We start from the raw sequence: 18697 nt of genomic DNA, 5'->3' as shown, positions 1-18697 counted from the left end.
AGTGAAGGCACCAAGCTATAAACCAGGAGACCAGTGGTGTGATTCAACCAGTCCGACAACCGGTTCACTGAGCGTGTGCTTTGCTAAAGAACTTGCCTTCTACTACCAAAGCAGCAGAGGCATGGCACTTAGCCTATCAGCCGGGCTAAAAAACAAGGGAATATAGGTGAGTATAGCCCAGGGGCGGTGGGTGGGCCCAGGCCAACCTGAAGGTCAGAGCGAACTGGTTCTCTCTCAGCTGATCTTCACAGCTACTGGTTCCCCTGAACTGTACAATCCCACCCCTGCAGGAGACTCTGAGTTCTAATCCCACTTTAGGCATGAAAACTGGCTGGGTAATTTAGGCCACTCTTTCTCAGCCTCAACCCCCCCACCCCCCCCGGGTTGTTGTGGGGAAAAAGGAAGGAGGCGGGTATATTAGGTATGTTCAGTCGCTTGAGTTACTTATAAAAATAAGTGGGATCGGGTTTTTTTTAAGTCTCAACAACAGTGAGAATAGTTGGACTGTCAAGACGTTTCTTAAAAGATCTTAATTCTCAATGCCTCCCCACCTTCTGCCTTTGAGGGCAGGCCAAACCTAGATCAGCTACAATAGTCTCCACCACTCAAATGATCTTGGGAATGATTAACTGCAGCCACTAGTGGACCAAAGTCTGTTGTGTGGCAGAAATGGGAAGGGCTTCTTCCGGAAGTGACACACACACACACACACACACACAGGCAATCATCTATCTGGTGAGAAACCTGGCCTTTGGAGCCGATTCAGCTTTCCACCCTAACCGTACTTAGATGTCCTCATTGTATTGCATGTGGTTTGGCTCTCTGCAGTCTCCAAGCCCGGTTCTTAAAAAAATCAATACATGTGAGGGAAAGATTTGTCAATCAGTCTTCTTTTGGACCCTCAAAACAGAGGAGTGTAACATACAGTAGGGCACAAACTGAAGTAATGAAAGATGGTAGCTACTTTTCCTCGGATTCAGTTCAACCCCACCAATCTTTTAACTTCCCAATATACAGGAGCTGCAAGTTCTCTGGCTTTTTCTGCTCCGGATGACAGAACCTCTTCCAGGTAAGATTTGTCTTCTTTTAGTCTCTTAAACTCATTCCTAACAGGTGCAAGTTTTTCGATGACCGCTTCAGCCACCACTGCTTTGTAATGGGCCGTATCCAGGTCAATGCTCTGCTGTACTACTTCCTCCGTGCTGAGTCCTGTTGCAGCAGAGTGAATAGCCACAAGGTTGGAGACTCCCAGGCGGTGTTCGGGATCATAGGTCACTTCAGAGGTAAAGTCTGTGACAGCCTTGCGAAATTTCAGCTTTATCTCCTCAGGACTATCGGTGATGCACACCGTGGCTAATTTATGAGGGTCTGATTTTGACATCTTCGATGTGGGATCTCTGAGGGACTTCACTTTTTTGGATGAAGCTATAATCAAAAGTAAAGAGGAAATTACAACCTGTACATAATATAGGAAAAGAGCCATGTTAGTCTAGTATAGCCCAAAATCAGAAAGAGTCTGGCAGCATCTTTTTAAAATTCACCAATTTTTATTTTAAATTTTGTGAGCTGCAAGTCACTTTCATCAGATGCAGAGTGAATTGATGGACACAAGATGCAGAGTACCAAACTACTCTCTAGATCTGACAGGCAGCCTTTCATATAGCTTTTGTGGCCTTACACATATTTTCCCAGTTGGACATATGTTTCTTTCAGACTGCCAAAAAGCTTCATTGTTGAATTTTCTTTTCTTTGATAGTTGCCCAACATCCTCCTCCCATCAAAAACATATTGATATTATTCAACCAGCAGCTCGTTGTGCTTTTCGCTATTCTTATTACTCACTTAGAAGGGCTTTGGGTACTGGAAAGAACTCCCCATACTTCTTATTGAAGTGGCGGGCTGTATCTTGAGTCAGCTCCAAGTGGAGGATTTGATCTTCTCCAACAGGAACATGTGTTGACCTTTCAAATGAAAAAGAAAACTCTGCCATCTTATCTGCTTATTTCAAACTCCTTCAGAAAACTGAAGAATGAGTGCTAAGAGCGATTTGCTGGTCATTTAAGGAAGCTGGAGCAGAAGGAAATTTTATTCTCCTTCCCAGCGTTCAGCAGTATGCTCTCCATAAGAGCTGCTACAGAGCAATTAACACTTCTTAAGGTGGAGGGCAGAGTATCTGTTCCATGGTTGATACCATTTTGTTGGAGGGAGTTGGATGCTCTCAGTAACTCAGCTGTACCTTTTCTCTGACACATTATATTACAGACATTCCATCTGCAAATAGGGAAATTGTCTTTCTTACTTGTAGAGAAGAATATCTGCCGCTTGAAGGACAGGATAGGTGAAGAGCCCAACTGTTCCTCCACCGGTCTGACTGGCCTTTTTAAGCTAGTGGTAGAAAAATAATATAACATTGATTAATCTCTTTATTATTTGAACAAAGGTTGTTTTTCCATAAACTGATAAATTGCTTATTTATTTATTTATAGAGAATCAGAAAGTCACTTAAGCAAATTCTTTAAAGGAGCAGCCTACAAAAAGTACAATTAAAAAAATCTGAAAAATAGAGGATTCAAATATTTAGTGATCTCAGCGATATCATCAAGGTTTCCCACTTCTTCTTTATGTTTATGCACAGACAGAAGAATGGGCTATTGAGGTGATGGAGAAGAACTTTCCTAGATAGCTCACCTCTGTCTTCTCAATGGAATCTTACCTTCCACTGGGGAAAATGTTCCAGACGTGGGATGCCTATCAAACACCCTAAGACCCAGCTAAGCTGAGCATGTTCAGGCACCTGAAATAAATGAAATATGAAAATAAGTACATTGTGTTTTTAATAAAAACTCAACGCCAATTGGAAGATATCCTTCCAAATAAAGGCAAGAATTGCGTGTGTGTGTGTTTGTTTGTTTATTTAATGTATTGGGTTATTTTAGCTCCCCAAAATATATTCTAGGTTCAACTTGCTGACTTGGTCTACTTGCATCAAAATTAGTAAAGATAATTTTTCACTTGAAATAACGTATTTTTTGCACTATAAGACGCACTTATAGAGTGAATATTGCGGTGGGGGTAGGGGGGTTAGTGCAGTGTCGTCGAATGGCACACCAGTCGCAGCCATCAAATGGAGGTGATCAGCGGCCATCCCCGCACCTAGAACAGCTGATTGGCGGTATTCCAGGAGGCCGATCCAGCTGCCAATCAGCTGCTTGGCAGCGAAGGCTCCAGTGCTCCCCGGCAGCAACAGCAGCTCAGTTCAATTGACCAGTGGTGGGTGCAACGGAGCGGAGCCCTGATGAGCCACTTGCTGGGGCTATGATAACGTTCTGAAGCTGACCAGGCAGTTTAGTGTTTGCTGCAAGGACTCTAGAGAGATGAATACTGGATGGATGCTGGGAGGCACTTTTTTTTTCTTGTTGTTTTCCTCCTCTAAAGCTAATGTGCGTTTTATGGTCCGGTGCATCTTATAGTGCGAAACATACGGTAATTCCTTTAGATTTTGATTTGATTTTAATGCCCAGCCCATTAATAAAAGATCAAAAGGATAAGTGCAAGGGCCTCTGAGGTACCATCCTAAAGGCCATAGGATTCTGTCCTCTGAGGTTGGAGAAAGAACTCCCAAGGGCGAAGCTAAGATAGGAATTCCAATCCTATCATTCTCCAAGGCTGACGATGAAAAGTAATTGGGCAAAGTGGAGATGAGAAGCCAGTTTAGGCTGTTGGATCCTAAACCATTCTGGCTGTCTCCTACTCCACCCAATTAAGGAGACATTTACAGCAAGCATGGAACTTAAAAGCATTTCCCGATGTGTACTTAGATTGGTCCTTGACCTTGATATACAAAGAGACAAAAGTAATATTTTATATCTTTGCTACAACGTATCTCCCCTCTTATCAGAAATCACCCTGTTTAGCCTCATATCCAAACAGCCAGAATCAAGGGGGAAATTGTATACTTATACTTAGTGTACTTATCACTTTAGTTATTCTTCTGTAAATCTTTCCTGCAAACATGTAGAAGTATTATAAAGTGTTATAAATTCCACTATAATTTACCCAGCTGAATTTGCCAAAGGTGTGATCATCCAAAATCGCATTCCCTACTGATCCCTACAGCTCTAAGTATCATTGAGCACCTAGATCTGATTTGTAAAGTGCATTTCTATTTAATATACTCTCTTTCTCATATTCATTTCATTCTGTTATTCACAATATTTCAATTTTATTTGGTCCAAAAACAGAAAAAGTTGATTTTCTGAAATAGTAACAAGAACCAATAACAACAATAACAAACTACCCTTTGCATAAAAATAGTTTTGAGACTGTTGCTTGATTATTTGTCTTCCAGGAGAGATAACCCTAAGCCTTTTTCTTTGCTGGTCAACGTTATTTGATCAATGTCTTTCCTTTATCTTTGGATTCTGACTGTAAATTCTTATATATGCTGATAAGTTTTGTTTTCTGTGGGTTACTGTTAATCTAATCTTCCTTGGATAGTTTTCTAAGAAACTAGAGTTTTCAAATAAACTGATTGTTGCATTAATGTTGAATGATTTCACATATGTATCCCTCTGGCAGCTTTTCCAGATTTTCCCCTTTTTAACTCAGCCAATGAGATTCAGAGCCAAATAGCAGTTCCAGATCACTCTGATCCAAACTACCAAAAATCTATGGATAATAGAAATGATGAAACAGTTAAATCAAAGCTCTGATTATTGGCAATACATTGCCTGACTTTATTCCAAAAGACAGTTATTAATGGTCAGAAAAATAGTATTAGCTTGTGGCAGCAAATTAAAGCAAAATTCTACAGCTCTGTTTTTGGAAAGTGACACTCTTCAGCTAGAGAACAACATTTGTGTCAATTTGAATCTGCAATCAAAAGCAGGAGCTCAAACAGTAGCTCTGTGGAACCGAGTGCAGAATCTGTCATTCTGTGTTCAAGAGCATTTTTGGTTCTGTCTTATGTCAGTAGAGAACTGTTAATTCTGAAAAAAGAAAAAAAATCTGGCACATTAATTCTAAGAAAGAGAACCATTTCATTCCTTGTAAAAACCATTGAATGAGCAAAGAATATTAATATCAAATAAAGAAGATGCTATCTGAGTTAAACATATACTCTACTAAACATATTTTAGCCAGGTTGTTGTTAGAATGTTTTTGTTAAATGTTTTGCCTCCCACTGGTTCTTTTCTCTCTCCTCTTATGCGACTGTGTTAATTTGAAATCAAATATTCCGAAAGGTTCGCTTCTGATATATTCTAGTTCTCTTTTGATGTTTGCCATTTCTCTTGGGAGAATCTTAATTCTTTTAACTATTGCAGCTCGTCTTGGGTTTTTGTTTTGTTTTGATGAAGCTGTTGGAATGCCACATTAGGGACAAGACTTATTACTGCTGGAACTCTCTCTGCGTTCTTTTGCCAAAGTCATTCTGCTTCTCTTTGCAAATCTTCATTTTTTGAGATTTTCTCCAGTTCTTTCTCTTCTATTATGCTGCCTCCCAGTACTGTCACATCCACTCTCCAAACTTTTTTTTGTCTTTCTTCTTCTTATTAAATAAACATTAGGACCCATTAAAATTTTGACATGTCCCAAATAAAAAAAGCTTTTCATAAAGAGAGAGAGAGAGAGTTTGGAAAACTTTTTCATGCAGGATGCCTATTTTTCATACATGCTTCTGCCTTGACTTGCCAAATTGCCTTTGGGCATTTCAATTGTGGCACTAAAAAGAAAGCACTGGGGGCCTTGCGTTTGTAGTGGCAATCAATGGAACACCAGATATAAGATCAGCAGGTTCTGTGGCCACTTGGGTCAGCCTCCAGGTGGTATGGACAAACTAAAGCCAGAACAATAAAATTCACCCCAATGCAGGTATTTTGCACTAGCACAAAACATTCCTGTTCATTCTGTACCTATTTACTTAGGGCAGAACCCTACCATTAAATCAATGTTCATAAGGATCATATGCTTTGAGGGAGAGAAGGGGCAGAAAATAAGCAAATGAAAATATTACTGTTTTACTTAAATGCAAGATTGCAACCGAGAAGCATGCTCGCAGTCTTCAATATAATTTGTTATGTTCCACACTGTTTGGCAGTTAGCTTCTGTTCATACATTGCATTAAATCATGTCGTTTATTTGGTTCTGGCTTATTGTATTATATAATTAGTGGTTTATGGGTCCATGTGTTATATAAACTGAATCCCCCTGCAGCCTATTCAACAAATCTTGGTTGCAGCAATCACGAATTAGCACAGAATGTGTTCCACTTTTAAGCTTCCCACCCTCCGCGTGTCTCTTCTCTTCACACGCTTGAGGTTCTCATTCCTTGAACTCTGCCTGAATGGTGCAGAACCTTCTCTTTACTAATGTTACCCCAGAGTTCATAAACAATGCAAAATTATTTTAAATTCTCCCTCCTGCCTTTGCTGCTGTTATTGTCATCACCAATTATTTTCTCTCCAGATCCCAGAGATGCTGATGCTATGCTAAAGCTACAGCCAGCAGACTCTTCCTGTTCCTTCTTTGGACCATTGCAATTTAACACCAGAATGGAACTCCTTCCTCTTCCTTACAAAAACTCTTCCTCCACAACTGCTGTGCAAGTACTCAAACCATAAAAGCTCAGCTTCGTAATACATTTTTTCTTCTATTCTCACTTCTCCATTTAAGTCTCTAAGGTAGACCAGGGCTATAAAGGAAACAGGATGAAGATTCTGAAGCATAGCCACTTGCTCTTTCATTCCAAAGATTGTAACTGGCCAAAATGTTTATTCTTTGTAAGTGAGCCTGGAAGCAGCTCTCCTAAAAAGCTGATAATCTTTCCTGTCCATTGTCCATCTGTGCTATTCGAAATAAGCTTTTGACTATTGATGTAGATATGTGGACAACAGCATAAACACACACACACACACACACAGAGTATGTTCTAGAAAAAAACATGCAGAAACCTCCAAAGGAAGAGGCTGACCTGGGACTGCTGGAAAAGGAAGCATCTTTGTGGGTTTATACCGCAGGCCAGGAGAACAGCAGTGATGTCTAGGATGCTTTCACGTAAAACAGCCGGCTCTCTTGGTATGGTGAGGGAGTGGAGGTCCACGATGCTGTATAATACAGAACTACATTCTTCCTGTAGCTTCACCCAGCTTGTGATGACACCAAAATAATTCCCCAGGTGAGGAATCCCGGTTGGCTGAATTCCTGAGAATATTCTTTTCAGACCTTTGTTCTGTAAGAAAACCATCACCATAGGTTTAGATATAGGTAAATTATCACGGACAGCTCACAAATAGTTCATGCAGGTGTGCTCTTCTTCCCACAAAGCTCAGATGAATCCAACAAGTTTGGGGAGCAGCACAACTAAGGTCACAATGGCTGCCCATTAAATACCACTTTATACTAAAAGGTTGTATAGAGCCCTGATGGCGCAGTGGTTAGAATGCAGTATTGCAGTCTAACTTTGCCCACTGCCAGATGTTCGATTCTGATGGGGTTCAAGCCTTCCATATTTCCGATGTTGGTAAAATGAGGACCAAGATTGTTGGGGGCAATGTGCTAACTCTGTAAACCACTCAGAGAGGGCCGTAAAGCACTATTAAGCAGTATATAAATCTAAGTGCTATTGCTATAGTATTTTTTATGCTACTCTCACAAACAGCTTCAATCTATGCCTTTCCAGCAAAATAAACAAAATTCATGCAGTAATTAATCCAAATATTATCTAGTCACTGCTTTCATTTTGATCTGAAAGAAAGGTGATGGAAGAGCAAATCTATGATTTTTCCCTATTCAGTTTCTTTACATTGAGGTCGCCTAATTCTAGAGGCAATTATTTTTTTGTTGTTCTGTGTATTATGAAAGACAATAACACTGCGGTATAAAGTAACAATGGACACATAGCTTATAAGGGAAAATGAAAATGAAGTTACTGTACGTACTAGTGCACCACATTTTTCTTTAGTGATGGAATGGAGTGAAAAATAGATGAGACTGGGAACAAAATTCCAAGCTCCCACTGCACAATACGTAGTCACACATTGTTTATTGTAGCATCATCCCATCAACCTCTAGTTATTCAATTTCTTTTTCCTAACTGTCCCATTCTCTGGTTGCCTGGATGTCTTTTAAGCATTACCCATCCACTGATTCCTTTGAGAGAAAAGCATGCTTGTGGATACAAAATGGAAAGCTTAAAATAGGATTGTCTAAACAAAACTGGATTATTCGGCAAGCTTCGAAAAAGAACCTGGGCTGTAACATGGTATTAGGCTATTTAAGGAATCAGTTGAAATCATCAATAAAGGTCTGACAGTTCCATCTCTCAAGAGTCAAGCTACTTCCTGGGTGGTCTCTTTAACTTTACTTTCCATATTAAATGATGAAGCAAATTTCACACTCACATTAAATGATCACTTCTGCTGAAAAAGTTATTTAACGCTGAAAAATACACAGGGAAGACTAGAAATGCACTATAAGCTAAAAAAAGGCTCTTGCTTCCAAAATCTGCATCCTGGTGCCAAGCTCACCACTTCCAGTAGTAATAGAATTTTTTAAAACCTCACATTCTTTCAGGCTTTAGGATATGGGTTTGCTCTTTAAAAAACTCCAGGGATTCCATTCATCCAGAAGAATTTGTTTTTACTTCCTTTTTTTTTGAACCCATGCCATAGCATGGGGTACTTTCGAAACTCAGCTCCGTTTCAAAATTTATGTGGCACAGTGAAGTGTTGTTGGAGACCCCATAGCTAAATATAAGGCCCATGTTTTTCATTTTTTTTAAAAATAATAATCAATCCAAGGCATGTTAATAAATAAAAGTTGTAATAAAAGTCATTCAGAGGTACCATGGCAGGGAAGGCCCCTCTCCAAGATAGACTGGATAGCTTGGTGAGATAAGTGTTGTGTACGTGGATTAATATCAATCTCAGAATAAGGCACCTTCAACTTGTGTCCTCTTTTTTATATATATATATAAAAAGAAAGGTCACTTCTGTGTTTTAACAAAAACCTGAACAGGCAGGCAGGGAAAATGGTTCATTAAACATGTAGGATAGCCACACCGTAGCACATTTTTTAAACATATATTTTAAAAACACAAAAAGATTAAAGATAGATCATATTACATGCAGAATTAAAAACTCTAATATAATGAGCCCCGTTATGGATACCTCAACAATGAAACATATTGATAATCTGGAGAGAGTTCAGAGAGAAACCAAGATGATTAAACGCCTGGGAACAACTAAGTTCTGCGAGAAAAGATTAAAACAATTACATATGTAGGGCTTAGTTAAATTACGACATCTTAGGAAGCTTGCTTTATCTCCCCCTCCCTCCCAGCCTCTAAGGTTGACCAGTCTCTCAGCAATCCAGGCTGTCAGAATTTGATCTATTGCACTTCAAACATCCCATATACCTCCAAATCAACTGGAAATATTTTTATTTTAAATATTTTCCATGTGCCAGTGTTTAAGGCTGGGAAGAGGTGAAAATATCACTAGGACGTCTAATAAGAATCCCATTTTCCTCCAAATTACAATCACTGCCTCCCCTCAGCCCTTCTCAGAGCTTGGAATCTAAGAAACTCAAGTGTCACCCAAAGACTACAGCAGACAACCCTGATGAGCATAAAATGGCTTTAAGAGGCCATTCCCCATTTCCAAGACATCTGCAGCAAAGGTGTCTCTACCCAGCTTTGAATTTTGGGTGGAAGAGATTTACTAATAGGAGAGAATTGCAAGCAAGGGCTCCAGGGCTGTATTTAAAACTGTTTCAGAAAAAGAGAGAGGAGGAATAAATTACTCTTGTTTTAAACTTAATTTGTTAATAAACCACACCACTAAAACAATCATGGTGAAACATTTTTTAAGAAACAGATTAAATTAAACCAAGTGATTAACAGCATAGTTTTATTTACATTTATTCAGGAGTTCAATTTCATTTGAATTATATAGATTTGCAGATACAGAGATCACCTGCAAGTCATCCAGCTGGAATGGACTTCAATAACAATCTGAGAAGATATATTTCCAAGTGGCTCTATTGTACTACCTCCTGAGGAAAAACTTAGCTATAAGCACTATAACTAGAATTTCAACAAAATTTAAGAAAGAAGAGGCACATTTTAAAATTTAAAGATGATTAATACTGATTACAGAACAGTGAAGATACTCTCAAGGATATGGGCACAACAGGGTAATATTTGGTTCATAATTCTGCCTTCGAAACAAAAGTTTAAGGCAGAATACAACATGATCCCTCATCTCATTACTTCCAAACAACATCCCTCTCCCCCTTTTGAGGTAGTAACCAAGGGAACTTGTAAGGCTGGGACTAGACTTGAATGGGAAGTCTCCCCATTGGACTAGGGTCCAATACCTTAACCTGATTCTCAATGACTGAAAAAGGAGTGACATTGGCAGTTAAATAAATTGTCTGATATGATAGTAAAACAAGAAGGATGTATGTGGCTAACGTTTTTGATGAACTAAGTCAGCGGTGTCAAACTCGCGATGACACGTGATGTATCGCAACCTCCCCCTTTGCTAAACCGGGGGTCGGCGTGGTCAGTGCGTGACACATCTGCCCCTCGGGCCGCGAGTTTGAGACCCCTGAACCAAGTGATGGGAGGATGAAGTTTGCTCTTATGCTGTTCGTAACATTTCTTCTTAAGCGGTATATAATTATTGTACGCTGTTTTTATTTTTGATTCTTCATTAGTGAAGGATTCAGGCAGCATAAAGCATTTCAGTTTACTGAGAGGAATAAAAGAGAATTCTTGAAGCCATGGTACTAAAGCCATACCTAGTTGATTGGTCTTCTATAAGCATTGTTCTCTGTTTATCCACCCAGCAAGAGTCAGAAGGCAGCCTAGCAGGGAGTTCAGTTTGGTGTCATGAAATCATGGAGCTGGAATGTGCTTCACTAAAATGTTGAGGTCAGGCATCAGAGCTGTATACTCAAAAGATTTGGAGTCAGTAAAGGATTAGAGAGAGGGAGAAAGTGAGGAACTCCCTTTGGAAGGAAACATAAACTGCAAGAAATGCAAATTCAGACGAGAGCCATTTTTACATGGGTAAATGTCTCAATGCAATTTAGATTCTGAGCAGAGTTGCTCGGGCCTTTGGTCAGAGTGGAGAGACAGACACATAGGTTGCATGGATTTGTAAAAGATTAATCACTGTTCCAGCAGTTTTATATCAATACCTTTCACTGTATCTCTTCATAACTTTCTATCCTTACAACCAACTGACTTCCACAATGTTTTTATCTAATAGATACATTGCTTTTTTTCTTTCCTCTTCTCACCTCTTTTTCCAAGTTCAGCTCCAGCACTTTCCTAGTCCTCTCATGACCTATTCACTCTGCCTTCATGCATTTGTTTTGCAATTCAGTTCTCCTGCATTCTCTCCATATCACATTATTTTGACAAAGTCTTACAATAGATCACCATATCGTCCACAACCTTTCTCTCAGCACCTGTGTAGCTAAAGTCTCATTTTTCTATGTGTATACCAAGAATACGAAATACCTAATTTACAATCATTCCCTCCAATTTCTCCATCAAACCCAATTATTTTTACTATTGATATATTATTATATTTTTCAGATCTATGTTCCTTGATATAAAATTAATTGCAAATTATTTGGATTCTCAACCAAAACAGAGAATTAGAGTACATGCCAAAATACATGCACATTCATATTCCCCAAACAACACCCACTCTAAAATCACTATAAGCATTCCATACATTAATTCATAAGGAGGCATTACACAGTCCTGCCTTAGTTTCTGTTTAGTGTTGACCATTTCCTAAGCATGTCAAATATACTTCTGTACACTTTTTTCTGCTTTTACCATATTCAGCAACCAACTTTCATCTCCATATTAACTTCAAATAGTCCATACTTCAGTTTTATATAACTTTATATTCTTTGTCCAAATGAACAAACGTACCATAACATATTTTCACTTACATATATTCTTAATGACTTGCTGAAGAACAAATTTTTACCCAATTTTCATTTCTTGTTCCCCTGAACTCCAACATACATTATTTCAATTATTTGACATGTCAATCACATCCCAATCACAATAGCCTTTCCATTAATTAAATAATTCTAAAAACATTTACTGAAATTATGTTGTTATTATGTAAATGCTTTATGTCCTTGCAGTTAAAATATGAAGAATACCCACCACTCAGAGTTGCTCTATGAGGGAGATGGGTGGTGTCTATATGATATATAAATAAAGAAGTAAGCATTACTGTGTCTGTCCATCCCTCCATCCCATCCCATCCCATCCCATCCATTGCTATCTGTCTATCACTCTGTCTGTCTGTCTCTCTGTCTGTCTGTTTCTGTCTATCTCTACAGCCACCCATTTCAACAAGAAACTCTAGTCAATGAATATTAATAAAAATAAAAACAACTATTAAAAATATATAGCAGCCAAAAAAAGTATCACAACCAACAATCACTAACCCAGGCAGGAGACAGGCTTCTTTGCACACTTGAGGCCCCAGGTTTTGGCCTAGAACCACGTACATGGGGCCTTTCCTTTGAAAAGTACTAAGCAAAATTCTCTATGCCATCACAATTGGCTTGCATCTTGGAACGTTATGCACCCATAACGTGTGCCTGTGGAACAGAGCAGGTGAAGAAAGCTAATTCTAAATACAGGTGGTGTGTGCTTATGCATGAATGCATGGGAGTGAGGGACAACACAGGAAGAAGGGAGCGAATCACTGCTGACATCTGTGACAAAGAAGATTGATGGTTTCCCTCTCTAGTTTTCCCCACTGTGAAGGCATACAGGGGGTGGGGAAAGGGATGAAGAAGCCGCTCTGAAGCTGCTCTGCTGGCAATACAGCAAACTGTTTCTCTTAGACCAGTTGAACACTGATTAATGAGGTAGAAGCAGCAGCCCAGGAAACAGAAAAATCATTCTTAGACTACTCTCTTATTTGTCCTTAACTGGAATTGGAATCACAGAATTCCATATGGTTTTAGTGGCTTCCTGGATATGAATTTAAGCCAATAAAGCAAAGGCAAATCATGAGGACAAACAAGATGTTGGGAACTTATCTTTAAATAAAGGTACATATTTTTTTCAAATCGTGCCAAATTGCACATATTTTCCAAATCATGCTTCAAGATAACAACCAGGCTATTAATGCAGTAATAACAATTTTAGCTAAATACTATGAAAAATTCCACTTATTTAGCTGAGAGTAGCTGATATTCGTTTCTGGCTGGCAAAAACCCTTTGCCTGGTCATTTTTCTTTCCTTTCATTCCTGAAAAAGAATTGCCTAGGTAAATTATCCAAAGAATGAAAAATAACAATGGAGTTTATTATTTGTAAATTCTAATGTAATCTATCCAGAAACAGATATTTTTCTTGTGAGACAACATTTAGAAAATCAAAAATATATAATTTATTCATCATTATTACACATAAATAAATAAATATAAACTAGCTAGACATAGAAAAACATGGCAATTCATGGTTCTTAATCCACTGTTTGAAAAATACTGTAATACATTAAATGAGAAGTCCTTAACAGAGCCCATAGAACATGAGGTAGTTAGAAACCTTTCACAGTTACATAAATTTTATTTCTTGAACATAATTTAAAATGTAATGCTTTTTTTTAAATGTAGCAAAGGTGTAAGCAATTTATGTAATATAAGATTTAAATTTAGTTAACTTAACATAAAAATATTTCTATGAATACATTGTCATAAACCAGAAACAGAGAGCAAACAAAAGTCCAGAAATTTAGGAACAGTTTATCTAATATCTTTACCCATAATCTAATCTCTGCCATATAACAGATTATGAATGTGACATGTACAGTAAATCAAGAATGATTTAGCAAGTGAAAAACTGAAGTTTAAATAACATGTCTTCTCACCAACAGACCTTATTATAAAACGTATTTTCCACAATAATCCCAATGCAGAGGTTTCCATTTTGAACTGCAAACTGTTACCAACAACGAAGGCTTCAACAGAAACTACACCCTGAACTCCATCTGAGTGGTACTAATTAGCCAAAGAAAGGAAAAATGAAAAGTACTGACAATACAGGGACGAGTTCATTGGAGTCATTATCTCTGGTCTCAATCTCATATCCTCTTGCCCCAGGACCAAGGGTCTTTTTTTTTTGTTTACTCCATGTCCTCATGGCATTACTTTTTGGTTTCATCTCCAGCCAACAACTGAGGCAGTTAAAAGCTAACTAGCTGGGTCAATGCAGAGTGTATTTTGAGAAATGAACAAGCAGGTTTTAGAGCTGGACACACTATCTTTGATCACATCTTAATTGTGCAACATTGTAGCCCAGTGAGCGTACGTGTGCGTGCACTACTGGGTGCCAAAGAGGGAGCACTTCGTGTGAGCATGCTCGTCTGGACCGTGACAAGGAAAAGGAGTTGCCCAGGTGGCATACATGCACCAGAAAATGAACTTCCGGTTTCCGGCATGCGCAAGTCTTCTGGTTACTGGCATGTATGCACATGCACCAGTCAGTTTGCCAGCACGCATGCTCATGCCGGAAAACTGAAGACCAGCTTTTTTGGTCTCCAGCACTGCCGTAAGTACAAAGTCCAGCTGACTGTCACATGCACATGCGCGCCAAAAACCCAGAAGAGGAACGGGCAACGCTGCACATGCCAGGTGACATGGTTCCATGTGCCACATTGGGCATGCGTGCATAGGTTCGCCATCACGATTCTAGCCCAAATTATTCAATCAGGCCAGGTTCAAAACATCTCCACAATAAAGTTTCATGACAGCATGTGAGGCATATATCAACTAAAATCCAACTTGAAGAGGAATAAGAGATGTATTTTGGTTCCCCTTTTCTTCAATGTATATATCAAACTGCTTGTGATAAAAACAAGTACCGTAATTTGGATCGACATCCTCCAAATTTAGCCAAAAAAATCTGCTCTAACACACACTGCTAGAGAGGTTTCCTGAGGATGGGCTCCAGCATAAGTCTGAAGGCTAAGAAACCTCTGGTACTGGTGACCCACCCAGATTGGATCCTGTAACATTTCCTGGGACATGTATATTCACCTTCATTCATCACAATATAGTGTTTTAAGATAGTGCTGCAGACCCTGATTGTTTTGAGGAAGCACTTAAGAACATAAAATATAGAATAATAGGGTTGGAAGCGATCTTGGAGGTCTTCTAATCCTCCTGCTTGAGCAAGAGACCCAATATCAGGTAATCTCTTTTTGAAAACCTTCAGTGATGGAGCACTTGCTTCTAACTTCTGGAGGTAAGCCATTCCACTGATTAAAAAATACATTTTAATAAATTAAATAAATAATGACTTAAAATAATTACATTAAAATTAAGGTCTTTATTTTTGCAATGTGACCAAAACTGCATGCCTGGTGGCTAAAAAAAAACCTTTTAAAAATATTTGGGCATGGTTTTTCATTGTTTTTTCAATTGTAGCACATACCAAAACTGTAAAATCCAAAATGCCCTAAAATCAGCTTTTCTAGAAGGGCACAGCATATCCCATCAGTATTAAATTTTCATTTGACTAAGGCATACATGCAACTTTTGCTTGGTATTCAGTTGGGACCTTGTAGCTCCTTGGCCCCTCTGGAAAGGATTAAATCCAAATTCTTAAGAATTACTCCAAGTGACTCCATGTGTAACTAATGTGGCACTAAGGAGCGAGAGTGTTTATTCTGATTAAAATAGAACTGGTGCATGGATTTGTATTACTATCCACTGGTTGAACCCCCCCCCCCAAATCCCCAGGCTCTTTGTTCACTGCGGATGATTATGAATCAACAGGGAAAAGAATATCCTTTCAAAAACCATAGCGCTGGGTCACTCTGAGAGATAGATAGGCAGTCCAGAAATATGGAAAAAAATAAAATAAAGCTACATTTTGCCTTATGCCCTCTTAGAGGGAAGATTTTAAAATGTTACACTTCTATAACATCTTTGCTGATGCTCCCACGAGGAAACAAAACAGTTTCACCAATCCTACGGTAACGACTTTTTACACAACATGGTATACTGAATTAATTACTCCTTTTCCTAGCCAGTTATATTTGATCGGATAAGGGATCGCTAGATTCTTTTACTTGTCAGCTCAGCAAATATCTCCAGAACAACTGACAAATGTCTTACAATTGCTATTGGTGCAAGACAATTAATTATTTCTCAATCTTGATAATTTGCTTTTCCTAAGATTATTTGTTTTTCCTTTTATAATGCTGTTCACTTTTTCCATGATTATTTTAATAAATATACCTTAGTTTGCCTTCCATATTTCATCTTCTTTCCATAAATTTAATTTAAACCATTCTAGTAATACTTTATAACTATTTTGTGATTTCCCCTGTTTTTAATCTGACTATTGAACTGCATTTATTATACTATGCTTGATAATGGTCTCTGACCATAAATAACTTTCCTACTCTCCATGCTTAAGAGAAGGAATGTTCTACAACTATCTAATATCTCAGTTATGTAAGGGTCACAAAATTTTGGCTTTTAGACCCCCTATAAACTTTGGATCCACTTGTAAATTTTAACAAATAAGATGAAAATGGATGATTAATGAATGGAAATCATAAACTGGATTTAATTTTCTTTAAATAATCTGAAATCAAATTTAGAGTTTCTACTGGCCACAGATACAACAATATTCTATTGTTGCTAACATAAAAGGCCAGCCCTGATCTTCCCAAGACGTTGTGCATTATTACTTTATAATGTTAATTATTACTGAATATTATTATTTACCCTATAATGCTCAGCAAATTCAAACCACAAAGCACTTCCGGCTGTTCCCATCATTTTACTGATACCCACAGTATCCTTATACTACCACTACTCATCATGATAAAAGACATATATTAATTTTACATTTTTCTATATTTTATGATATTATCTTACCATTCATAAAGTTATAAAGTTGACGTTTTGTGCAGCCATAAGCAAAATCCTGACAGCCAAGTAGAGCCAATCAAGCGTGATACAATTTATGCTCAATTATAAATATCCAGCTATTTAGTTTTAAAACTTTTGCTGATAACACTTATTATTTTAACTTTCTAAAAAGCACAGTACATATTTTTTATTTCACTGCAGACTTGGAGTTTTATTTCTCCATCTTTTAACTCTAAAGTCGTGGTCCTTATCATTTACTGATACCATAGTTATTAATAAGTTATAGTCTCTGAAAGATTGTATCATTATTTCAAAGTATATCAAATCTTTCTGCCAGTTGAGCATTCATAGCAGCTAGTTGTCATTAATAAAAAAAATCACAGCAGCACTTAAAATACAATAAAAACACCAAATAAATGGTACTATGCACTCACAGATTACAGGCAAAAACGCTTCAGCATTCAATCACAACTACAAGAACTGATTTTGTAAAGTGCTAGGGCCAATCAATTTTTCTGGGGGACTAATTATTTTAACATACCTGTACATAAGAAACTAGCATATTGGGAAGAAGTCTAGCCTAAAATCTGTATGTGTGTAAATTCCAAACACTAAATTTTTTTTATTTATTAGCAACACTTACAATCTATTTTTATCCCTAGGAGTTCAGGGCTCTATATATCCCACTGTTTCCTTTGCACCGATATCACGGGCTGGCTTAGTCTGAAAGACGGAGATTGGCCCCAAGTTACCCAGTAAGTATAGTATGAATTCTGTTGAGGTAAGTCCAACATGCTAAAGATACCCGACATTGGTTTCCATTTCACTTGGAAAATGACCAGCAGCCGAATTACAAAAGAAGAATTGCGGAGAGGAAGTTGAATACCCGAAGGGGAAGGCAACACTATAGCGCGGTTGCCGTCCAGGCTCCGGAGCTGAATTAAACGACCCAGCGCCACGCTGTCCCGCGTTAACAGGGCGAGGCGACGAAACTCTGATTCAGAATATCATTCTCCTCGTTCGAGGATCGAATCTCCCTCGTTCCTCCCGGCCAGACCCTACGCTCTACCTGCACAAGCTGAAGAGTCCGAAGAGCAGAACTGGGCGCCGCCATGTTGGAATAAGGAGGGGGGGCGGTCACATGATTCCGCGCATGCGCTATGATCAACGCCCTCTTCGTTCTGCCCCGTCTTCTCTAGCGCGTTTCTGCCTCTGGCGCGGAGTCTTTGCAAGTGCTTAGACAGTTCTGAAAGGGTGTAATATGCAACACCTAATGGATCATAATAACAAATTCGACCCACGGCAAAATTTTCGCCATCCTTGCGCGTTCTCCCTTTCCTTCTGCCGCCTCCTCCCCGCATTGGAGTCTTCGTCCTCTGGTTCTCACGGCCGTCCTTTCCCCGTCTCAGCCCAAACCAGGGGTTTCCAAACTTGGCAAATTTAAGACTTGTGGACTTCAACTCCCAGAGGGAATTCTGGGAGTTGAAGTCCACAAGTCTTAAAGTTGCCAAGTTTGGACACCCCTGCCTTAAAGCATTTTGTTTTTAACTTCTGAAAATACTGAAGTTAAAAGAAGAGGAGATTGACATCTCTCTTCGGTTTGTGGTTAATAAACATGAAGAGAATCGAGTTTGCTAGCTAGAAGAGTGCTTCTTGACCTCAGTTATTTTAAGATGTGTGGATTTCAACCACCAGAATTCCCTGCCACCATAGTGGGAGATAAAAGTCCTCCTACCTTAAAGTTCTGAGATATGAGGGTC

At 38.7% G+C, this 18697-nt stretch overlaps 1 protein-coding gene across 1 annotated transcript; it reads right to left on the bottom strand.

Moving 5' to 3' along the window:
- Positions 1-874: 874 nt before the first annotated feature.
- On the bottom strand, positions 875-18107 carry WARS2 (tryptophanyl tRNA synthetase 2, mitochondrial). The gene is made up of 6 exons (XM_081943737.1): positions 18007-18107; positions 6971-7228; positions 2714-2794; positions 2300-2385; positions 1843-1961; positions 875-1425 (listed from the first exon to the last, which is right to left on the bottom strand). The coding sequence occupies exons 1-6, from the start codon at positions 18049-18051 to the stop codon at positions 977-979; spliced, it is 1038 nt and encodes a 345-aa protein (XP_081799863.1). The 5' UTR covers positions 18052-18107; the 3' UTR covers positions 875-976.
- Between the last annotated feature and the right edge of the window lie 590 nt (positions 18108-18697).

The sequence above is a fragment of the Natrix helvetica genome (genome assembly GCF_964273705.1).
Source record: "Natrix helvetica genome assembly, chromosome: 2".
Lineage (NCBI taxonomy): Eukaryota > Metazoa > Chordata > Lepidosauria > Squamata > Natricidae > Natrix > Natrix helvetica.
The sequence above is the reverse complement of the archived record's forward strand: the minus strand, read 5'-3'. Positions and strand labels throughout refer to the sequence as shown.